The following is a 22,422-nucleotide window of genomic DNA, read 5'->3' as shown; positions in this document are numbered from 1 at the left end:
TTTTTTTTTTTTTTTTTTTTTTTTTTTTTTTATTTTTTTTTTTTTATTTATTTATTTATTTAAATATATTATGAATGAAGTAAAATTATAATAGTATAAAAGAGATGGAAAGAAGATATAGATTACATATTGGTTTGATTTTGAATTAAATTAAAATTGGATATTATTGGATTTGGATGAAATTATTTATTACTGCTGGTTTATTATTTAATCAGTATGTTCTTTGAAACAACGTCTGATGAGTGGAAGTCTAGATAATTTCTTTCTTATATCATAGAAGGTACTTTTATCTGGCTTTGGAGCACTTTGTTCACCAAATGTGTAATGTTTGGCGATTTCAGTAGCATGTTTCTGACGAAGTTTTAGACGTAAATTATCAAGTGATCTAAATGCTTTTCTGGATTTTCTCTCTTCAAAATATTTTTCAATCTGATTTTTAGCGGCAAATGAAATTAATGCTATAAATATTACAAAAACAACAAAACCGAGATACATCTCATTTGGAAATCCTGTTGATTTGTTTTCACTATAAATAATTCCTGATTCATCTTTATAATATACAGTAATATAATAAATAAAAAAAAAAAAAAAAAAAAAAAAAAAAAATTAATATACAGCAATAGTAATAAATAATAAGATAGAGAATGATATGATTGTATGTAACTTACATTTAAATTGGAAAATATCAGCAATAAAGTACTGACCATCAACAGAGATACTAATATTGAATTTAGTATTAGAGTAGTTATATATTTTCATTTCATCATAGTTGGTTACATTACAGGTTAAACTAGAATAGGTGTGAATGTTAATTTCAGGTTGTGTACATGGTTTATCATTGATTAGAATTTCAAGATTTGCATCACCAAATGATGTACCATATATAGTAATTAAAGCGGTTTGATCAATTGCAGATGTATTTGTAATGGTTGGTGGTGCAAACTTATAGTTTAGACCTGCAGGTGTCAATTGGTAGACCTTTTCAGTACCAGGATTTGAGCTACTGATTACTAATGGTTTAGTGCCAGATGTGTAGTATGGAGAAAGAGATCTAAGATTTGGTACAATTACACATTCAATGGTTGTTTCACTAATTGAAGAAATATTACATGGTACTTTACCAATGGTAATAGTTGTGGTATCTTTGGTATAGTTAAAAAAGTAATGACCATTGATAGTAACCACTCCACCGCCACATGGTACAGCAGGATCAGTGTTTTCAATAATAGGTTTCAAAGTGAATGGACCTGCCTTATTACTCTTTTGATCACCAAGTTGGAATATATAGCTTGCAGTGTTTCTATTGCCTATAGGATACCTAAATATAAGAGAAGTATGACTACTTTTAATTACGGTTCCATTTACTGTATTACCATCAGAATAAACAACGGTCATAATTGAATCCTTAACAGATTCCCCTAAGTCCTTACCATTCATTTTAATGGTCCCATCTTTTTCTTGTTCACTTGTGCCAAGGTATGGAGGATTGTAGCTAACGGTAAATGATCCAATGGGTATAAGATTATAGTAAACGTTCATTGTATGGCTTGAACCGAAACCAGGTCCTAGAACACAGGTGAATAATAAACCATCACCATCTTTTAATGGATTGCAAACAAGACCACCAGACCCACTATTGACTGTTAGTGGAACATCTCTACCATCAGAATCAACAGTTCTCATAAAGATGCCTTTAATTTCTAAATCATTACCACTTGTAGTTGAGTTGAAGGTTTGGCCAGCAGTAATAGTTGGAGTGATCTTGAAATTATATCTTGGAGATGTAAATGTTTCACTACCACCGTCACCAACAACAAGGTTCATAAAACCAGGTTGAGTATTATTTGGTAGGAATATAAAAATGGTATAATTACTTTCAATAAAAAATCCAGGTTCTTCCAATGTTGCAGTTTTCTTTTGGATAATATCAGTTTTCATGTTTTTACCAGTAATTACAGTCATATTCTTAACACCAGAAAAATACACACCGGTCACATCGAAAATCTGTGAATTACCCCTTTGTGAAACACTTTGAATCAATGGAAGATCATAAGATATTTTAATTGTATTTGATTTATATTCACCGTCAATCTATTAATAAAATATTATTTAAAAAATAATTAGTAATGTTATATGATAACAATATGTATTTATAATATATATATTGTATCCTACTTACAGTAATTGTTACAGGAATATCATAACCAAGAAAACCATAGTTTTTACGACTTGGAATGGTACATGTTATGCTTTTTGAAGAATTGGATGTGAGACACTCAATAGTTTTATTACCAAAAGTACCAGTAACATTGTGTTTTGGTCTTAAATGCTTTCCAGTAAATACCATATTACCACCATTATCATTAAGTACCCCCTCCATTTTATCGAGCTTTGGAAAATATGGGAAGGAATAGCTCTTATAAAATGAGCCACATATTGAGACTTCAATTGTCCAATTATTTGGGGTTAAAAATTCTTCAGCGGAGAATGTGACAGAAGAATGGGAAGCATCTAGTGCACCACTAGGGTTGGTGTCTTTAAGAATGTTATTTGAATAAATTTTAATTGATGTATTGTAGAGATTACTACCTTGAATAGTTAAAATACCTTTATCATCATCGAGAATTGGTACATTGGGTATGGCACCAGTTTCATAAGTTGTACTCAAAATCTGAATCCCACTACTACTAATATTGAAAGGACCACACCCTGGATTCAAGTAAGTAACGAACTGATTTTTGCTTGTATCAAAACTGAGAGATAATATAGTTCTTTCTATTTCTATTCGTTTGACTCTTCGCCTATAGTCGCAAGGAAAGTTGAAGGTGAACCCGAAGTCTCCACCTGTTGTAGGTATATTTGGGAATGATGGGATTTCTGGTGTGAATTTAATATCAATATTTAAATCGCATAACAGATTCTTGTAAGGAAACTCGAGTGCATTAAAATAATATTTTACTCCATTTGTATCCATTTTTACATTGACAACTGTTTCATTATATAATAAAAACGTTTCTAATTCTTTTGTACATTCTATTTTTCCAACTTTTAAAGAGCAACTTGATTTAACAAATAAAAATTTACAAACTAATAATAATAACAAATAAATATATATTACTTTCATTTTTGTAAAACTTGTAGCATTATAAATTTAAACAATAATAAAAATAAAAAAAATAAAAAAAAATTTATTTTTATTAATAATAAAAAAAAAAAATGATTTGCCCCTACCAAATAAAATTTTTTTTTTATTTTTAGAAAAAGGGGTTTAACAAAAAAAAAAATACCCCTTTTCAAATAAATGAAATACCACACTCAAGCTCATTCACCAGATAGCCTCTATTTTTAGAATTTTATGGTTTTTTTTCATTATTATTATTTATTTTTTTATTTTATTTTGTTTTTTTAATTTATATATTTATTTATTTTTTTTTTTTTTTAATTTATTTATTTTTTTATTTTTTTATTTTTTTATTTTTTTATTTTTTTTTTCTACATTTATTATAAATTAATTTTTTTTTTAATCTTTTTTTATCTATTTAATAAAAATTAAATTTTCCTAAAATAATTAAATTTCTCTTTTTTAATTTTCTTTTATAAAAATTATTAAAAAGCCAAATTCAAAATAAAAAAAATCATTGATAAAAATGGAAAAGAAAATAATATTACTGATTTTATTTTTGTTCTTTATATCAGGATATTCAATGAATCCTCCAACACCAATAGGTAAGTATCATTAAATTTTTAATTCTTTATAATAATTTGTTTATGTAATTAATTTTTTTTATTAGATGCAATATATGATGATAAATCATTTACATTAATTTTTAATAGTAATCTCCCATATTCTACCCGTTTAATTTTGTATAAAAACGAAAAAGAACCCAGAACTGAAATGGCACCAAATTATTTCAATTGTTCTCTAGTTGATGGAGAGAGACATTGTTTATTCCATTCAGATGAACCATTCTCAAGATTATGGGGTAGTATAGACAGTAAGGTATGTGTTAGAGATAAATCAAATACTGTTGAGGATTGTACATTTGATGCTTCGGGTTTAGTATATTATCCAAAAGTATACAATTTGAAATATAGTAAAAAACCAAAAACATCTGGTGAAGATATAGTCATTACTGGCTCATATTTAAGATTATTTGGTGGTCCTAATTTCCTTATTAATTCCATTGATGTAAATAAACCTTTTGTTGTTAAAGGTAATTTCTCTGATCCATCTTTTGACTGTAATAATATTACTGTAACATTTCCACCAGGATCCGGAAAATTTAGGTTGTACTATGATGAAACTGGGGATAATCCTGTACCATTTTCATACGAATCGCCTATAATATCAAGCTCTGTCTCAGACTCATCAAAACAAATAATAACAATTAATGGTGATAACTTCTTTACAGATAAAGACTTGGTTAAGGTTTCTTTTGATGGTATTGACCAACCCAATTTTATCATTTCAGTAAATCATAAACAAATTCAAGTGAATAACTATAATAGAGTTGATCCCGGTCCAATGTCTGTTAATATTACCGTAGATGAGGTCTCAATAGAAAAGAATTATATTCATTGTTTCCCAGCAATAATAACATCAATATCATCAGTATCAAATCATTTAGATGGTATTGTTACAATTAAAGGTGAAAAATTATCTTCAACTTTAAATTCATCATTGACACCATCAATTACAATTGGTGATAAAGTATGTAAATTTATTAAATCAACAACAACTGAATTGGAATGTAAATTGGATGCAAATGAATTGGGTGGTAAAAACTTACCAGTTAACGTTAATTTCGGTGGTTGTGATTCAACAAGTCCTAATGGTGTATCATTTACATATAATATTCCGACATTATCAAGTGGATCATATTCTAATGGTATCGTTACATTAATTGGTACAAATCTTGGTACAAATAACGAATCATCCATTCAATTATATGGTGATGGAATTAAAAATACAAACATTAGCCAATTTAATGTATCATCATCTGATGAAAAGAGTGTAACATTTGAATTACCTCATTTAAGATGTAGATCATTTAATATTAATTTCACTCGTTCTGGTATTACCGCAAAAACACTTTCAATTTCAGCATCATTATCAGTAAATGTAATTAATAGACCAACAGTATCAAATGGAATATTAAATATTGAAATATATTATATGGATTGTACAATTAGTTCATCAGCACCAAGTATTACTGTTGGTGATTCATCATCAGCCTCACCATGTTCAATACCATCATCAAATTCTAGTTACTATGAAACAACATGTCCAACACCATACGGTACTGGTATTAATAAACAATTTATATTCAAATTAAACTCAGAGACAGTCAGTGATCAATTCTCATATGCACCACCAGAAGTTGAGAATCGTACAATTTCTGATGATGGAACTAATATTGAATTACACGGTAATAATTTTGGTAATTCAACATCATTAATTAAAGTTTATTTAAATGGTAGTGACATTTCATCAGAAATTCAAGAATTAGAAGATCATCAATTAACTATTAAAATATTGGATTCATATGAAAATGGCCCAATTAATATTACTGTAGATGGTAATTATATGGATTCATTATTTTATTTAACATTACCTCCTGTCATTTATCGTATAACAAATAAAGATAATAAAACACTTGCTTGTGGAGGTCTTATCACAGTTTCTGGTAAGAATTTATTGACAAGTGACAAAGAATTCAAAGTTAATGTAAAATCAAATAATAAAAATACCACAGTATTTGCTCAAGATGAAAAGATATTAATAGTTAGAGATGAAAGTAGAGAGAGTTCACTCTTTGTTACAACATTCATTGGAGTTCGTTCAGGACCAAGTACAACATTGACCTATATAAAACCAATGATTTCAGAAATTCCAACCATTGAAAATAAAATTGAAAAAGGTATTTTAGCAATAATTCGTGGTTATAGTTTTACAGATATTCTCAATGCAAGCTTAACAGTTTCATCAGAAACTGTTCCTCTTTCATGTAATTTAGAATGTAGTTTATCACCAAATGAAATACTTGATGATAGTGATTCAAGTGAAACTAATATTACAAATAGTAATACTGATTGTTTATCATGCCATTCCGGTTCAAGTGTGAAAAATACATCAGGAGTATTATATCTCCTATTTAACTCAACATCATTTCAATATAATGTCACAATTGAAGAAATTAAATTATCTCCATCACCAAACGTTAGTCAAAGAGATGTTGAAACTAAATCATCCAAACCATCAAATGGTTTAATAATAGGTTCTACAATTGGTAGTGTTGGTGGTGCTCTTGCTATCGGTGCTCTTGCCTATTACTTTAAAATACCTTTTCGTGTGAAAAAATTTATAGGTAAAAAATTTTAAAAAAAAAAATGTAAATTTAAAATCACAAATCACATATGTGTAAAATTAAAACTTAACTAAAAATAAAATAAATAAATAAATAAATAAATGTTAAATTAAAATTTTTTATTATATCTTTATTTTATTTTTACTATATATACAAGGCTTTTATTTATTTATTTTGTTTATTTCATTTATTTATTAATTATTGGGTACCCAATCAAATCCTTCATATATACCGTGTGGTGATTTAATGGCACTGCATGGTTGATCCCTATCCTTAATTGAATTTAAATTTACAGAGTTCACATTTCTGCAGTATTCATTGCATTATCCATATCTTGTTTATTTGCAAATATTAATATTTGTATACCTTTTATTTCATCTTGAGTTAAAAGATTATCAATTTCTTCTTTAACTTGGCTAATTCTTTCACGATCAGTACTATCCACTACAAAGATGATTGCATTTGAACCATGGTAATAGTGTTTCTATAATGTGTCAATTTAATACTCACTACCTACATCCCAAACTGTCATCGATAAATTTTAATATTCAATAGTTCAACATTGAATCCAATGGTTGGAATGGTTGAAACAACATCACCTATTTTGTATTTATATAAAAGTATTGGTTTACCTTCAACTAATGAGAATATCTTACAGAAAAATGATGCTAAACTGTTGAAAATTCTGATAAAATTTTATTTTTAATTTATTTTATTTTATTTTATTGCTTTTTATTTTATTATTTTGTTATTATTTTAATTATATTTATTTGTTTTATTTTATTATTTTATTTTTTATTTCTTTAATAACTAATGAATGAGGACCATTACCACCTCTTTGGGCGATTGTTTTGGTTTGGTTGAATGAAATTGATTAATATATTATAATATATATATATATATTATTAATTATTAATTATTAATTATTAATTACAACTTTTATACTAAATAAAGAACACTGATAAATTTTACTGACTTTGCATATAAGCAAACTACAACCTAAAACGTATAAGTGCATTTGCATTTTTTTTTTTTCAGTCGTTGATTTATTATTGTTAATTCAATTTTATATTGGTTATCTAGTGGTATATTAAAAAGTGTTGAACATGAAATTTCATTAACCTTCTTTTTTTTTTTTTTTTTTTTTTTTTTTTTTTTTGTGAAAAAAAAAAGCGCCAAAAAAAATTTTAAAATGTGAAAATATATGGTTTTTTTTTTATATAAATAAAAAATTTTTTTTTTTTTTTTTTTTTTTTTTCATTTTTTTTTTTTACTATATACAAGGCTTTTATTTATTTATTTATTTATTATTGAGAATTTGTTTATATATATTTTCATTTTTATTATTTCAATTTTTTTTTTTTACAGTTTATGTTTAGACCTCGGCTGCTCCACAAGATGTAAGAATTTCAAGAAAAGATTTAGTTGGAGATGATAATGATGATATCCAAGATATTGCAACTGTTCCAGAAACCAAAATCAACCAATTTCTCACCAGCGTAAATAGCAAGAGATAAATGATACAAGTCAATGATAAATCAATAATTTCAACTCTTTTATATTTTAATTAAATCTGTAAGTTTTTAATTTTTGTATAACCATATTCATCTTTTTATTTTATTTTATTTTTTTTTAATACTTTTTAAAAATCAAAATAGTTTATGAGATCAATGGAATATTCATTAATGGGTAAAACTTATTAAACACCAGTTGTTGTAACTCGTTATATTATGTAAAGGTCCAAATTCAAAAGTAACCGATATTATTGAGGGTACAACTATATTTTTGGAATACTACCAAAAGAAATATCCAATATACAAAATCGCCGATTTAACTCAACCATTACTTAAATCTGAAGTTAAAATGAGAAGTGTAAAACAAACAATTTGTTCAATTCCAGAACTGGTTTAAATGATAAAGTAAGTTTTTTTTTATTTTTTTAATAATTTTTTTTTTTTTTCAAATATAACATTAATAATTATAAATTTTTTTTTTTCTATAAATATATAAATAGATGCGTAAAGATTTTGATATTATGAATGATTTAACAGAAGAATAAATGTTGAATCATTCAGAAGAATTATAACATTAGTAATTTTGTAAATGGATTAATCCCAAGAGTTGAGGAAATGGGTTATCTCTTATCAACCAGCCTTAAAAGCTGATGGTGTAGTTTACAAGCACCAAAGAATGTACCAATTGATCAAATCCACAACAAAAATTGATTCAGTCAATTTAGAAGTTGATTAACCAGAGAAAGAACAACCAGAAGAAGATCAAACATCACTAACTACAATGAACAAGATGAACACCAAAAGATTCAGGGCAATCATTAGGCGTTAAAAGATAAAACACCTGCTAGTAAATCAAAATTTTCAACACTTATGAATACATGAAAGATTAATATAATCTAGATAATGCTGATAACAATAGTTTTATGGCCCAGTCAATTCCATCTGAAAATGATACAAACAGGTTCCCTTAAAAATTCTTAAATTTCAACCACTACCACCACCACAATCAAGCGCACAACGACCACCAAAGAAACAAAAACAAGTTGATCCATATCAATATATATCAATGGGTGATTCAAGTAATGAGTGGAAGAACCGTTCTTCTTAACAACAACCGAAAATAAAAAGATATCAACATCAAAATTTAAACAAGATCGATTTAAACAAAAACAAAAAGAAAAAGAAAAAGAAAAAGAAAAAGAAAAAGAAAAAGAAAAAGAAAAAGAAAACTTGAAAAAGATCAACAACAAGATGGCGAAGATGATAAATTGAATGATTTAAATCAAAAAGAACTATTCACAAAGGAATAATTAGAAAATCTCACAAATCTTGATAAAAAAAAAGTAGTTTTAGATTATCAAGAAATGGAACAAGATGATGGTGATGAAGTAAAGAATGTAAATCAAACAAAAGACAACATCAAGTTTTATTGGCAATCGATGATACAGAATCAATGACTGCTTATCACAGTTGTCCTGCTTCTTCACTCAATCATCACCATCACTTTTATCAATAGTAGAACCATCTTCATATTTTCAAATTTCTATTCTCTTTTTTGAAATCAAATTAAAATCAACTCATTGTAAGAAATTATTTTTTTTTTTATTAAAAAAATATAAACTAACCAATTATTTTATTTTTTTTTTTTAAAAATATTGTTAGGATGATTATTGCAAAAGAAAATCATAAAAAATTAAAAGAAGTTGGTGTAAAAAACTGTTTCAAATAAAATAAAAAGAAAATGTGAATTTAAAATCACAAATCACATATGTGTAAAATTAAAACTTAAAAAACTTAAAATAAAATAAATAAAGATAAAATAAAAAATTTAATTTAACATTATTTATTTATTTATTTATTTTTACTATATATATATATATATATAAATATACAAGGTTTTTATTTATTAATTTATTTCATTTATTTATTCATTATTGAGTGAATTTGCAATCCAATCAAATCCTTCATATATATCATTTGATTTAATGGCACTACATGGTTGAATATACCATTTTCTATCTTTAATTGAATTTAAATTTAAAGAATTTACCTTTTAATTCATCTTGAATTAAAGATTATCAACTTCTTCATTAACTTGATTAATTCTTTCACAATTAGTTCTATCCACTACAAAGATGATTTCATTTGAACCATGATTATAGTGTTTCTGTAATGTGCCAATTTAATACTGGCCACCTACATCCTAAACTATCATTTAAATTTTTATATTCAATAGTTCAACATTGAATCCAATGGATGGAATGGTTGAAACAACATCTCCTACTTTTAATTTATATAAAAGTATTGGATTACCTACACGGTCAAGTCCAATCATTATTATTCTTATATCTTTTTTACCTTCAAATAATGAGAATATCTTACTAAAAAATGATACTAAACTGTTGAGAATTTCTAATAACATTTTATTTTATTTTATTTTATTTTATTTTATTTTATTTTATTTTGTTATTATAATTATATTTATTGTTTTATTTTATTTTTAGTTTCTTTAATAACTAATGAATGAGGACATATTTTGTGATAAATTTATTGGGGGTGAACAAAAAAAAAAAAATAATAAAAATAATTATAATAATATTAATATAAATGGTAATAATAATAATGAGGTTATAGTATTAATAGAAACAATAATCGTGGAAATAGTGAGATTTTTCTTTTTTTAATTTCATTTAATTGAAAAATCAATTCCTGCACTGTTTAATTTTTTTTTTTTTTTTTGTTATGTACTTTAAATTTTCAAAGCGCTTTGATTATTGACACTGTATAGTTGTGAATATGTGATTTTAAAAAATAATAATTTAATTGAGCGTTGTATTGGCTTAAAAAAGATTTTGAACAAGTCTATCGCTGGATTTCTAGTTTCTCTGTAATACCAAATGATCATTCTCTAATTTGAAAATAAAAAAAAAAAAAATTAGTAAAAATATTAATTTATTTATTTACTAATTCATACATTAATTTTTTAATTTATTTATTTATTTATTTATTTATTTATTTTATTTATTTATTTATTTTTTTTTTATTTTATTTATTTTTTATTTTTATTTATTTTTTATTTGTTTTTATTTTTTCTTTTTTTTTTTTTTAAAAAAAAAAAAAAAAACAACTTACATCTATATTGAACTTTTTTTACTTGTTTTATATTTTGGTTGACCATATCTTCACCCAGAGAATTATTTGATCATTTAGACATTATGTTGTTGATTTTGATTATTGTTGTTGAATTATAAATATAAAAAAAAAAAAATAAATTCCAAAAAAAACTTTTTTACTTTTTTTTTTTAAGTTTTATAAATTTCTTTTTTTCCTTTATTTATTTATTGTTTTTTTTTTAAAAAAAAAAAAGAAAAATGAATGACCGAATAAATATTTTTAATTAAAAAGATTTTTTTATTTTTATTTTTTAATATTTTTTCCTAGTTTTTAGATATAAAAAAAAAAATAAATTACTTCTCTTGAAAAAAAAAATTATATGTAAAAAAAAAAAATAAAAGTGATAAACATAAATGAGGAAATTTTAAATAAACTTTAAAAAAAATAAAAAAAATAAATCAAAATTAATAGCAAAAACAGCAACATCAACGGGACCAAGTGTTGGTCACATTCAAAATTATTTTTTAAATTATTTAAAATAATTAAAAAAAGAAAAATTAAAAAAAGTATAAATTTTTTTTGTGTTTTTAATTTTTAATCTTAATTATTTAATTTTTATTTTTATTTTTTTTATTTCTAAAAATAGTTTTTATTTGGATTTAATTTTTAATTTTTAATTTTTTTTTCAACTTATTAATTGTAAGAATTAAGAAATATATATTTTTAAAAAATATATTTTATTGGAGTGAATCCTATTTTTGTTGAAAAAATAAAATTCTGGAAATTGAAATAAATAAAAAAAAATTTATAAAAAGAACAAGAAACCTAAAAAAAAAAAAAAAAAGTATCACAACGTTAACAAAATAAAAAAATTTGACAACCATAAAACGAATCAATCTAATCATGGTCTATTTATCTATATTAAATTCATATTAAAAATAAATAAAATTAAATCGATGTTAAAAAACTAATAAAAAATTAAAAAAAAATATAAATTTTGGTTGTCAGATTTGAACTACAACTTCAGCGATAAATTATTTAACTTCACAAACTCTATTTTAATAATGTTCCAAACCTGAATCAGTTACAAAATAAGAATAGGTTATGGATTCAAATAGAAATTTAATAAACTTCAGATTATAACACCAATCGAATTGTAATAGTAATAGTAATAGTAATAGTAATAGTAATAGTAATAGTAATAGTAATAATAATAGTAATTGGTATTTTAGCAAAAACAATAATTAAAAAAAAAAAAAAAACAATAATTAAAAGAAATGAGTTCATAGTTTGTGAAGATTTAAAAATGTAGATAATTATTATTGTTATTGTTATTAAATCATACTTTCTACAACGAATTACGTGTTGTACCAGAAGAGCGTCCAGTTCTCTTAACTGAAGCACCATTAAATCCAAAAGCAAATAGAGAAAAGATGACCCAAATTATGTTTGAAACTTTCACCACTCGAGCTATGTATGTCGCCATTCAAGATGTATTATCATTATATGAATCTGGTCGTACCACTGGTATCGTTATGGATTCAGGTGATGGTGTATCACACTGTACCATGTAAAAAAAAAAAATTTGGCGCCAAACTTAAAAGAAAATTATTATTTAATTTTGACTATTTAAAATTAGTTTTTTTTTGGTTAAATAGATTGTTTTATAATTATAAAAAATAAAAAAAAAAAATCTAGGGTATTTAAACAGTGCATTTTAGAGTGAAAACTCACTGCGAATTTGTTTTTATAAATAAGTGTTAAAAATCCCATAGTGTTATTGTTTGGTATACATAAAATAATCAATGATGTTGTAAAAAATGATTTTATTATACTTCTTTGGTTTTTTTTCACAAATACACAAACAAATAATAAAAAAAAAAAAAAAAAAAGATTTTGTTTGTGGTAAATTAATATTTTATTTATTTTTATTTATTTTTATTTTTATTATTACTTTATTTAATAATGAATGATTTGATTTAATTTTATTTTATTTGATTTGATTTGATTTGATTTTATTTGATTTGATTTGATTTGGATTTTTTTTTTTGCCAAGTGGGAAGTGAAAAATTTCACCAAGCAGTCCAGGTAAAAATAGAGTTTTTTTTTCTTGCAGTTAGGAAACAGGAATGTTTAATTTCTTGTAACACAATCTTTGCAAGTATTTACTACCAACACACAAGTCACAATTATTATTTATTCAATAATAATTATTACAGATTTCAGTTTTATTTGTTGTATCATTATCGATTTCAAAATATATTGAATTATAACAATTAAAATTATTATTATTACTATTATCATTATCAATATAAATATCATTATTATTATTATTATTATTATTATTATTATTTTAATTATTATTATAGGACTTTATCATGTTATATTCACCCAAAATTAGTATTATATTTAAGGTTTTTTTTTTTTTTTTTTTTATTTAATTATTGATTTAAATATTTTAATTACCTCTTTTGTAATTTGGAAAGAACAGTTATCTAAATTATTTGGTTGATTAAAATGATTATCATGTGAAACAACTTCCCTTGGTGGTTTAGAATCCAAAACTTTTGTAATAATTTTAGATGGAGGACCATGGATTTGGTTTTGGCAAATTGATTTAGTTGTTGGCGCAGTGCCTTCATTTAAAATGTCATTAATTGAGATTCTATTATTATTTGAATTATTATTATAATTATTATTATAATAATTATTATTATTATTATAATTATTATTATTATAATTATTATAATTATAATTATTATGGGTATTGGAATTGAATGGGTTTTCCATTCTTTATAAGAAAAAAAAAAAAAAAAAAAAAAAAAAAGAGAAAAGAAAAAAAAGATAAAAAAAGGTTAATAAAATATATTTTTAAAACTAAAATAAAAAATAATATTTACTTGAAAGGTAATAAAAATTTGGATTTACAATGTGTAGCTTTTATAAAATAAAATAGAGATGTTTTTGAGTGAACAAAAAAATAAAAATAATAATGAAAAAAAAAAAATTATTTATATCATTGTGTCAATATGTAATTTCAAAAAGTATATTTTTATTTTTAAATTTTTTTTTTTATTTATTTATTTTTTAAGAAAACAGCACACAATCAATCACCACCATTTGTTTTTTTTTTATTTTTATTTTTGTTTTTTATTTATCACACCCAAATAAAAAAAAAAAAAGAGTGGTATTGCATTATCTGTAAATTTAATAATATAAAACTTCCCACACTTGGATTACCTTTTTTTAAAAAAAAAAAAAAAAAAAAAAAAAAAAAAACAATTTTAGTATTAATTTTTACAAATCTCTATTGTTTTCTCATTATTTTCCCATTTTATTGTAATGATGTAATTATTTTTCATTTTTGGCCGATCAAAAAATTCTATTTTTAGAAAAACCATTTCCAAATATTTCAGTTCCGCTTTTTTTTTTAAAATAAAATAATAAAAAAAATGTTGTATATAAACATGCAAGACACACTCAAAAAAAAAAAAAAAAAAAAAAAAAAAAAAAAAAATTAAATAATAAATAACATTGTTTCTTAATATAGGAACATCATTGTTTTTTTATATTTAAAGTTAGAATTAAATTGGTATTTGAAAAAAAAAAAAATAAAACACGATGTGTTTTAAAGAAAAAGTATAATGTAGCTAAAATTGAAAATAGAATCTACAAAGAAATAATAGACAATAGAGATAAATCATACCAACCAATGGAGATAATGACTCCAACACACCAACATTATTCATCACCAATTTCATTCCTTTCACCACCACCAAATCAACAACACCACATATCAAAACAACTTGAAATGGAACAACACTATCATCAACAAAACCAACTACGTCAACTTAAACAACAACAGCTAAAAGAACTCTTACAACAACAATCAAAAGATAAAGAAGAAGACGAACAGAAACACGACGATTACCGGTCACCAACCAAAACCACTACAACTACAGCCACATCTACCAGCGCAGCAACGATCCAATCACCTATAAAATCCAATGAGGAAGATGATGAAATCGATAACTCTCAACATAATAACGATACACTACAAATTTCCGAACCAGAAGGAGAATCTGAAATAGAAGAAATATGGGAACATGCTTTTGATCCATTACCAACTAGTGTTTCGAAAAACTCTGCCGAAAATGTAACAAATCTTGGTGGTATTAATGCTAGAGTGTTCTCGCTTTCAAAACCAATTTATCATGACCCAAATAAACTCGATCTGCTATTAATTTAAGATCGTTCAATGTTCTCTTTCCTCGTACCGATGATGGTGTTGAATCATTTCTTTTGGAGGTTTATTTATCATCTACACGATACTTTCATTGTTGGTTGGCAAAAAACAACGCACCAGTTAGTTGGTTAAGATATCTAACATTCTCTAGAGCAAGTCGTGGTAAAGTAATATTCAAGAGTCAAGAAGAGTTCATTGCATTCAAGTATAATCGTTATGATTTCACAATACCAGAAATCAATGATTCTGAGTCACTTTCCATCAAAGAACTTATTGATAAAAAATATAAATAAAAATCTCAAAATACAAACTTGTAAACAAATAAATAAAATGAGTATAATCATTTAAATAAAAATGTCAAAACTTATTATCAACCCAGAAAATATAAATGTAAAAGAGGTAAAGACAAGAATCAAGGTAGCAAAGACAATCACAAATAAAAAAGAGAAAAAATCCAATCTTTCGAAAAAACAAATTAACATTCCGATACCCGAATCATTATCACCAACATTCGATTTATTAGGTGTTTCTGGTGACGGCGAAGTAATCGATTTAATAGACCTTGACACTCTTCCACAAGTAAAACAAGAGCCAGTGGTTGTGATAATCGATGGTGGTGAAATAGAAAACAAAGAGATAATAGCGCCATCACAACCACTAGCAAATTTAGTTAGTGAAGTACCATTTTATAAACGTGGTGATCTTCAAATCGTTGGTGGTATTCTCGCAATTTCAGCATTGGGTTACGTAATTTACAGATACTGGCCATCATCCGCTGTTATTACATTACCATCCACAGTGAAATCCGTTGTTAAAGAAGTGATAGAAGATAGCGTTGTGTCAACCTTATAAACACTATACAAACACTGTACTATCACTGTATTAATACATTGCTGGTACTGTACAAACGCTGTGTTATTTGGATCATGTTTTTTAGTAAAATAAAAATAAAAAATAATCAAAATCATTAAATTATTTAAATTTTCTAATAACAATTGTTATTATTATAATCGAATTATACACAATGTTTAAATATATATTATTGTTTTTTTTTAAATATGTAAAACAACAAATGGAAAACAATAAACAGGTTGAAGAAGAAGGTGTTGAAAACAAAGAAGTAACATTACCAAAGGGTGTTCCACCAACAATTTACACTAAAAGAAAGCGTGTTTCAAAAAAAGATAATACACAACCATTAAAACTTGAAAGAAGTGGTAAGAAACAACCAATAATTCAACCAAAAAAACAAACAAAAATAAATAATAAATAAACTTTTTATTTTTATAAAATTGATAAATAAAAACCACAGTTTTTTTACTGTACTAGATCAGTATCGCTACAGTGAGAATATAGTGATAGTATAGTGATGGTACAGGTCAAAGCAGGTCTACGTTTTCTTAGATATTCAAACCAATTTCGATTTGAGTTAAAAGTAACTGCTGGAGTTTTTCGATAATTTCCATTCTTTTATTGAATATTTCATCACTCTTTGTTTCACCCAACCATTCGACGTGCATCTTTATTTGTTTATTTAAATTATTTGTAATTTCTTTATTCATTATTCAAAATGCACTGTTTCAAAACCTATTGCGAAAACTGTAGAAATCAACAGATATTTATACACCACACACAATCAGACCATCCGTTGGAAAGATATTCACTCAAATGTTCAAACTGTGACTACCACATTTTGAGGTGTTGTGTAAGTGGGTGTTTGGAGTATATACATGATAGTTTCAAAGAAGAATCAAAAAAAGGTGTGGATATCGCCGATCTTTATGGTAATTGGTGTTCAAACAAAAAGAACGATCCACTTTGCGAAGAACATTCTTATATTTACGATCCTGATAGTGATGATTCTGATATTGGCGAAGAATCAAGGTTCGAAGAATACGAATATTCAGACAGTGATTGCGAAAATGTCGAAAAATAAAAAACCAATAAATAAAATAAATTTTTTATTATCGAAAACATCAAACAAATACAAACAATGAACATAGACACACCAGATGAAATAACACAAATACATATAAATAAATCAATGATCAACAGGCTATTGATAGCGACAGAATGCTATCAGATAGAATGGAATTAAAAATAGAAAGACAACTAATAAGAATTTGCATCGCTTCTGAAAACAATGCCTCTGATGAAGAAGATAATTTAAGGATTAAACATTTATACTATATCGCAAAGCAAGAATCATATCTACAAACATCGGCCATTTACAGATCAATATTAAATATATGGCCAGAAGATGGTTCACCACCGTCAAAAGATATCACACCACAAATTACATTATGTGGTGGTTACTTTCAAAAATAAAAATACAATAAAAAAAATAAATAATAACATATATTTAATAACGCTTTATCACATAATGGTTCTTATTTTTTTAAAAAATAATGATTATAGTTTTTATTTATAATTTATAAAAGACCCTGAAGTTTTTGTATTAAAGAAGATGGGTTGTTGTAGGTAACCCGGATAATGGAATTGTTGATGCTAACTGTGCTTGTGGTACACCAGTTACCCATCTATCGAAATGTGCCATTGTAATAATTGCATAGTTATCGTCACCTGTAACCATACATGATCCGTTTGGTGGTTTTGTTGATACCAAATCTAATGGAAGGCCAGAGATTACCATGACTCTCCCATTGTGTGTTGAAGTTGGTATAAATTTCATACCTATGAGCATTTCGACGTACTTATCGTCGTCTATGATAAATGTTGCTTCAGCCTGTATAGTTATCAAACTACCAGGTGTTGAGGTATTGGTCATGGTTCCAATATTAATGGTGGCATTTCTGATGGTTCTAGATGGAATTAAAGATGAACCGTCCCTACGAATTATTTTAGCTCCATCTTGTAAAATTAAATCTCCAAATATAGATGTCATTCTTTTGTTGTGGTTCTTGGTAATAAAATATAGTGTTTATTTGTTTATTTAGAAAAAGGGCCATTATATTCCAGTGTATGGAAAAACACCATCAGAATTACTTGTCACGAATGATACGGGCACCGATGATGTTATCGGTAGAGATGATTGGAAATACGGAATGTTATCATCCCCCATAGTTCATAATTGAACTGTTTTTAGTTGTTTTTACTGTGCCAGTATCAGTTGTAAATTGAAAGAACCCAAAGTATGTAATACGCACTTTGATCCCCAATGATGCCGATGGCTGGATAAAACCCAAACAGTGTCCATCATAGTCTCCCATTGGAAAAGAAATAGATGGGATTGAGACCCTAATAGTGTATGACGATGGTCCTTTTCTGTATTTGTAAGCGATACACTGAATTGTCTTTCTCTTTGGACTTCCAACTGGTGGGTTGTCAGGAAAAGTTGACGTTATGAATGCGTCTGTTGTGAATGGGATGATTTCGCTGTTGCCGATCCCCTGTGCTTGCGCACTGCCGTCTTTACTAATGATCCTACCACCGTCTTGCAAAACTAAATTACAATGTATAGATGTCATAATTTGAATGTGATAATGTGTTGTTTGTTTTCGATATCAAATTTAGATTTATTTAATCAAACAATTGCGATTCTTTACATTTATTATTATATTACCAAATGAACGAACCAATCAAAGACACAAATAAAAGAAAGAGAGAGATAGAGGAATCTTTTACATCAAATAAAAAACCAGTCTCATCACCATCAGAAGTATTATTTTGGAAAGTTTGGAGGAGTGTAGTGACAAAGCGAGTGATTCTAGTGTTTCTTGCACCACCAGATGATAAAGGTGTAATTAATCATTTAAAAACATGCAGTAAAACATCAAGACATCCCCCACATGTTTTAAAGACAAGGGTACTATTAATATACAATCACCCAAATTACGACCATATTAAATCTGTTTTGGAAAAATTCACCAAACCAGATATATGGAAATTTATTGAAACTGGAAAGTTCAGAAATAAAAGACACTATACATCGAAGCGTTCGAAAGGGTTGAAATTCTTGTATGGAATTCTATACAACAGAACATACTCTGACTTCCAATTCAACCACATAACGAACAGCCGTTACGGCCATCCAGGATATAGTTCGTCAACACTGAATTGGTTAGTGGTTCGTGCTATGATTAATGACAACATTAGACCAATGTTTGATTTAGAATGGTATGATTGGTTGAAAATGATGCCCGATAAATGTATCAGAGATCAAAAATAGTAGCTGAAAAACACAAATACATAGCCGAGGGTAAAATCGTCTTCCAACACAAAAAGAAAGTTACTAATCACAAATAAATAAATCTAAAATGGAAAAACGTATTACACATAAAACAACACAACATATTACCACAACAAAAGAATGACATCTATATTTGGAGATTTAATTTTACAAGACAATGGAAGAATCATAAATCGATCGGGGAAGGTTTTTGGTTCCGATAACTTCTCATACCATCAAATATCTTTGACTGTACATGTGATATCATCAATTAACAACACAACCCCAATCGCAACAATTCCAGGTTTAAGTGCCATTTTCGCGTACAATAGATCGAAAGGTCAAGTCACAATATATTTCTCCACACTCACATTACCAGCAAACACCGGTGGATACGCAGATAAGATGCTCGGGTTCACTTGGACATCAACTACCATTCCAACCAGGGTTACCAGTGCATATTGTTCATTCATTTGTGTTGACTCTACCGGTAAATCTGCTATTGCAAAGTGCTTTCCCTTGGCTCAGCGACACCACTTAATTTACGTCTATATTCGCTTCCTCCAGCTGGTATGACATCAACAGAACAATTAACGGTTGCTGTTCAACCAGCACAATACTACACTGATACAACAGTTTAAAAGTCAAAAAGAAAAAAATATAAAATCATAATCATTATTGTTTTTAACATACACATATAACAACGAAATGGATACACATAATCAAATAAAATCTGCGCTCCAAACACAAATGATACTAGCTCAAATGTTAAAAACAAATGAAGTAAAAACATATAAAGAATATAGTATTCTCAAACAATACTACAACATTATCACAGAACCAGAAATGAGACCAATGCCAACACGTGAGGAAATATTTTCACATGGTCCCATAAATCCCATGTTCTTTAATCATAAACATCATAATATCCGTGATGTATACAACACAATAATTGGTTTTTAAATAAATAAATAAATAAACTATATAATACTCACACCAGTTTGTTTTTCGATGGCTTTTAATGTACCAATTGGTATATCTTTATTACCATTATACGGAACAGTAGTCGATCCACCACTATCATTCCTAAATTGTGCGTGACCCCCTTTCATACGTTCCATTACCCAACCATTTTCTTTGAGGGTTTTTTCAACTCTTGAATATTTCATTTCTTTTTTATATACATTTCTATATATTTTATTTCTTTAAATCAATTTTATTATTCAAATAAATCATTTTAAAACATGCAAGGAGAAGAAGACGAGATATATTTATCACATAGACAAGTTGTAGCAACTATAAATAATTTCATTTTAAAAATTCAATATTTGAAATCGAATATAAAACACGTACCAATACTTGATGACGAAACAGGTAAATTTACTGGCTTTTTTAGACTGCACTATAAAGATTCCGAAGAACTATTTCGTGAAGAAGACAAAGAATTATTCCGGTTATATAAACATATCACAAACAATTTATAAAATAAAAAAACCAATCATTATTACAAAACATTCAAGATGGATTTAGAAGGAATTAAACAAATAGACTCTCTATGTATTCGTATGATGGAATCGCTATGTAATAAATCGAATTATTCAAGTACACCAGAAGTAATAAAGCAATGCACCGAATCGTTTAGTTTGTTAATGTCAGACTATATAAAACAATTTCTTCTTATTAAAGATGTTCAAAATTCATGTCAACATAACGATGAATAAATAAATATAATTGTTGTGAATGTTTTACACATCCCATAATTATTATTGCCTGATTTTTTTATCCTTTTTTTAAAATTGAATTTGTGAATTAGATTATTGATTCTTATTTGTTTGATCTATAATTAGGGAAATATAGTTTTATATCTCTCTGATTATAGATAAAATTAATATGGGATACGTTAATGTTGTGGGGAATTTTTTTTGAAATTTCGCTTTCTAAACGGCAGTGAATTTTTACACTAAAATACGCTGTTTATGCATGGTGTAAAAATTCACTAAATTTTTTTTTTTTTTATAATTAAATTAAAAAACAATTTATTTAATCAGAAAAATAAAAAACCAATTTTATTCAGTTATTTGCTTGTTATTTATTTTTTATAACAAAAAAATTTAGTTTGCGCCATTTTTTTTTTTTTTTTTTTTTTTTTTTTCAATTATTTTTTTCAATTTTTTTTTTTATCGATTGTTTTCATTTTTGGGGAATAAAATAAAATTGTTCGATAAAAAAAAATTGAAAAAAATAATTAAAAAAAAAAAAAAAAAAAAAAAAAAAAAAAAAAAATTGATGGTTTATATTTTAATTATGGTATTCATTATTGTTTATATAATTATTTTTAGTATTTATATTATTTATAATTATAAACTCGAGTTAATAGAATTATTATTATTATTATTATTATTTAAATGCGGGTCAACTATAATTAGTGTCTTTGTTCACTTATTTAATATTAACTTATTTTTGTGTCTTCGTTACATAAAAAAAAAAATGAAAAAAAAAAAATAAAAAAAAAAAATAAAAAATAAAAAAAAAATGAAAAATAAAAAAAAAAGAAAAATAAAAAATAAAAAAAAAAATAAAAAAAAAAAAAAAAAAAAAAAAAAAAAAAAATTGGCTCAAATCTAACAATTTAAATTGTTATTTAATTCTTAAACAACAAATAATTGTTTAAAATTAGTTTTTTTATTATTTTGATTAAATAAATTGTTTTTAATTTATAAAAAAAAAAAAAAAATTTTAGTGAATTTTTACACTACGTATAAACAGTGTATTTTAGTGTAAAAATTCACTGCCGTTTAGAAAGCGAAATTTCAAAAAAAATTCCCTACAACATTAATTTACTTAAAGACAAATCACAATGTAATTGCATTGTAAATGCATTGTAAATATTTTACATAGTAGTGGTGACGCTGCAAAATCAAAAAAAGTTTAATTTTTTTTATAAAATCTCGAGATATTTTAGATAAAAATCATTTCAAAAAAAATTTTTTT

The 22,422-nt window shown here is 25.6% G+C and overlaps 17 protein-coding genes and 3 pseudogenes across 17 annotated transcripts; 12 read left to right on the top strand and 8 right to left on the bottom strand.

Annotated features, from left to right (window-relative positions):
• Window positions 1–207: 207 nt before the first annotated feature.
• tgrB1 (IPT/TIG domain-containing protein) lies at window positions 208–3,124 on the bottom strand (the record flags this gene model as incomplete). Its single annotated transcript, XM_636032.1, has 3 exons — window positions 208–548; window positions 669–2,091; window positions 2,180–3,124. 3 exons carry the CDS (start codon window positions 3,122–3,124, stop codon window positions 208–210), a joined length of 2,709 nt encoding a protein of 902 aa, XP_641124.1.
• A 523-nt stretch (window positions 3,125–3,647) lies between these two features.
• tgrC1 (signal protein) lies at window positions 3,648–6,382 on the top strand (the record flags this gene model as incomplete). The annotated part of the gene is made up of 2 exons (XM_636031.1): window positions 3,648–3,726; window positions 3,792–6,382. The coding sequence occupies 2 exons, from the start codon at window positions 3,648–3,650 to the stop codon at window positions 6,380–6,382; spliced, it is 2,670 nt and encodes an 889-aa protein (XP_641123.1).
• Window positions 6,383–6,562: 180 nt separating this feature from the next.
• Window positions 6,563–7,392, bottom strand: DDB_G0280687 (annotated as a pseudogene; the record flags this gene model as incomplete).
• A 646-nt stretch (window positions 7,393–8,038) lies between these two features.
• On the top strand, window positions 8,039–8,853 carry DDB_G0280685 (hypothetical protein; the record flags this gene model as incomplete). The annotated part of the gene is made up of 3 exons (XM_636029.1): window positions 8,039–8,057; window positions 8,107–8,238; window positions 8,783–8,853. 3 exons carry the CDS (start codon window positions 8,039–8,041, stop codon window positions 8,851–8,853), a joined length of 222 nt encoding a protein of 73 aa, XP_641121.1.
• Window positions 8,854–9,806: 953 nt separating this feature from the next.
• On the bottom strand, window positions 9,807–10,304 carry DDB_G0280683 (annotated as a pseudogene; the record flags this gene model as incomplete).
• A 327-nt stretch (window positions 10,305–10,631) lies between these two features.
• On the bottom strand, window positions 10,632–10,858 carry DDB_G0280681 (hypothetical protein; the record flags this gene model as incomplete). The annotated part of the gene is made up of 2 exons (XM_636027.1): window positions 10,632–10,790; window positions 10,847–10,858. 2 exons carry the CDS (start codon window positions 10,856–10,858, stop codon window positions 10,632–10,634), a joined length of 171 nt encoding a protein of 56 aa, XP_641119.1.
• A 1,415-nt stretch (window positions 10,859–12,273) lies between these two features.
• On the top strand, window positions 12,274–12,570 carry DDB_G0280679 (annotated as a pseudogene; the record flags this gene model as incomplete).
• An 859-nt stretch (window positions 12,571–13,429) lies between these two features.
• Window positions 13,430–14,745, bottom strand: DDB_G0280677 (hypothetical protein; the record flags this gene model as incomplete). The annotated part of the gene is made up of 6 exons (XM_636025.1): window positions 13,430–13,787; window positions 13,897–13,933; window positions 14,228–14,236; window positions 14,298–14,417; window positions 14,464–14,475; window positions 14,703–14,745. The coding sequence occupies 6 exons, from the start codon at window positions 14,743–14,745 to the stop codon at window positions 13,430–13,432; spliced, it is 579 nt and encodes a 192-aa protein (XP_641117.1).
• A 62-nt stretch (window positions 14,746–14,807) lies between these two features.
• DDB_G0280675 (hypothetical protein) lies at window positions 14,808–15,245 on the top strand (the record flags this gene model as incomplete). The annotated part of the gene is made up of 1 exon (XM_636024.1): window positions 14,808–15,245. The coding sequence occupies one exon, from the start codon at window positions 14,808–14,810 to the stop codon at window positions 15,243–15,245; it is 438 nt and encodes a 145-aa protein (XP_641116.1).
• A 351-nt stretch (window positions 15,246–15,596) lies between these two features.
• DDB_G0280673 (hypothetical protein) lies at window positions 15,597–16,094 on the top strand (the record flags this gene model as incomplete). The annotated part of the gene is made up of 1 exon (XM_636023.1): window positions 15,597–16,094. The coding sequence occupies one exon, from the start codon at window positions 15,597–15,599 to the stop codon at window positions 16,092–16,094; it is 498 nt and encodes a 165-aa protein (XP_641115.1).
• A 172-nt stretch (window positions 16,095–16,266) lies between these two features.
• On the top strand, window positions 16,267–16,515 carry DDB_G0280671 (hypothetical protein; the record flags this gene model as incomplete). Its single annotated transcript, XM_636022.1, has 1 exon — window positions 16,267–16,515. One exon carries the CDS (start codon window positions 16,267–16,269, stop codon window positions 16,513–16,515), a length of 249 nt encoding a protein of 82 aa, XP_641114.1.
• Window positions 16,516–16,812: 297 nt separating this feature from the next.
• DDB_G0280669 (hypothetical protein) lies at window positions 16,813–17,178 on the top strand (the record flags this gene model as incomplete). The annotated part of the gene is made up of 1 exon (XM_636021.1): window positions 16,813–17,178. The coding sequence occupies one exon, from the start codon at window positions 16,813–16,815 to the stop codon at window positions 17,176–17,178; it is 366 nt and encodes a 121-aa protein (XP_641113.1).
• A 152-nt stretch (window positions 17,179–17,330) lies between these two features.
• Window positions 17,331–17,570, top strand: DDB_G0280667 (hypothetical protein; the record flags this gene model as incomplete). The annotated part of the gene is made up of 1 exon (XM_636020.1): window positions 17,331–17,570. One exon carries the CDS (start codon window positions 17,331–17,333, stop codon window positions 17,568–17,570), a length of 240 nt encoding a protein of 79 aa, XP_641112.1.
• A 130-nt stretch (window positions 17,571–17,700) lies between these two features.
• Window positions 17,701–18,147, bottom strand: DDB_G0280665 (hypothetical protein; the record flags this gene model as incomplete). The annotated part of the gene is made up of 1 exon (XM_636019.1): window positions 17,701–18,147. The coding sequence occupies one exon, from the start codon at window positions 18,145–18,147 to the stop codon at window positions 17,701–17,703; it is 447 nt and encodes a 148-aa protein (XP_641111.1).
• Window positions 18,148–18,313: 166 nt separating this feature from the next.
• On the bottom strand, window positions 18,314–18,730 carry DDB_G0280663 (hypothetical protein; the record flags this gene model as incomplete). Its single annotated transcript, XM_636018.1, has 1 exon — window positions 18,314–18,730. The coding sequence occupies one exon, from the start codon at window positions 18,728–18,730 to the stop codon at window positions 18,314–18,316; it is 417 nt and encodes a 138-aa protein (XP_641110.1).
• Window positions 18,731–18,828: 98 nt separating this feature from the next.
• On the top strand, window positions 18,829–19,431 carry DDB_G0280661 (hypothetical protein; the record flags this gene model as incomplete). Its single annotated transcript, XM_636017.1, has 1 exon — window positions 18,829–19,431. One exon carries the CDS (start codon window positions 18,829–18,831, stop codon window positions 19,429–19,431), a length of 603 nt encoding a protein of 200 aa, XP_641109.1.
• A 141-nt stretch (window positions 19,432–19,572) lies between these two features.
• On the top strand, window positions 19,573–20,072 carry DDB_G0280659 (hypothetical protein; the record flags this gene model as incomplete). The annotated part of the gene is made up of 2 exons (XM_636016.1): window positions 19,573–19,921; window positions 19,942–20,072. The coding sequence occupies 2 exons, from the start codon at window positions 19,573–19,575 to the stop codon at window positions 20,070–20,072; spliced, it is 480 nt and encodes a 159-aa protein (XP_641108.1).
• A 67-nt stretch (window positions 20,073–20,139) lies between these two features.
• DDB_G0280657 (hypothetical protein) lies at window positions 20,140–20,394 on the top strand (the record flags this gene model as incomplete). Its single annotated transcript, XM_636015.1, has 1 exon — window positions 20,140–20,394. One exon carries the CDS (start codon window positions 20,140–20,142, stop codon window positions 20,392–20,394), a length of 255 nt encoding a protein of 84 aa, XP_641107.1.
• Window positions 20,395–20,411: 17 nt separating this feature from the next.
• On the bottom strand, window positions 20,412–20,600 carry DDB_G0280655 (hypothetical protein; the record flags this gene model as incomplete). Its single annotated transcript, XM_636014.1, has 1 exon — window positions 20,412–20,600. The coding sequence occupies one exon, from the start codon at window positions 20,598–20,600 to the stop codon at window positions 20,412–20,414; it is 189 nt and encodes a 62-aa protein (XP_641106.1).
• Window positions 20,601–20,675: 75 nt separating this feature from the next.
• On the top strand, window positions 20,676–22,363 carry DDB_G0280653 (hypothetical protein; the record flags this gene model as incomplete). The annotated part of the gene is made up of 2 exons (XM_636013.1): window positions 20,676–20,884; window positions 22,330–22,363. The coding sequence occupies 2 exons, from the start codon at window positions 20,676–20,678 to the stop codon at window positions 22,361–22,363; spliced, it is 243 nt and encodes an 80-aa protein (XP_641105.1).
• Between the last annotated feature and the right edge of the window lie 59 nt (window positions 22,364–22,422).

This window comes from Dictyostelium discoideum, assembly GCF_000004695.1.
Source record: "Dictyostelium discoideum AX4 chromosome 3 chromosome, whole genome shotgun sequence".
Taxonomy (NCBI): domain Eukaryota; phylum Evosea; class Eumycetozoa; order Dictyosteliales; family Dictyosteliaceae; genus Dictyostelium; species Dictyostelium discoideum.
Note: the sequence above shows the minus strand (reverse complement) of the source record. Positions and strands in the feature narration are given on the sequence as shown.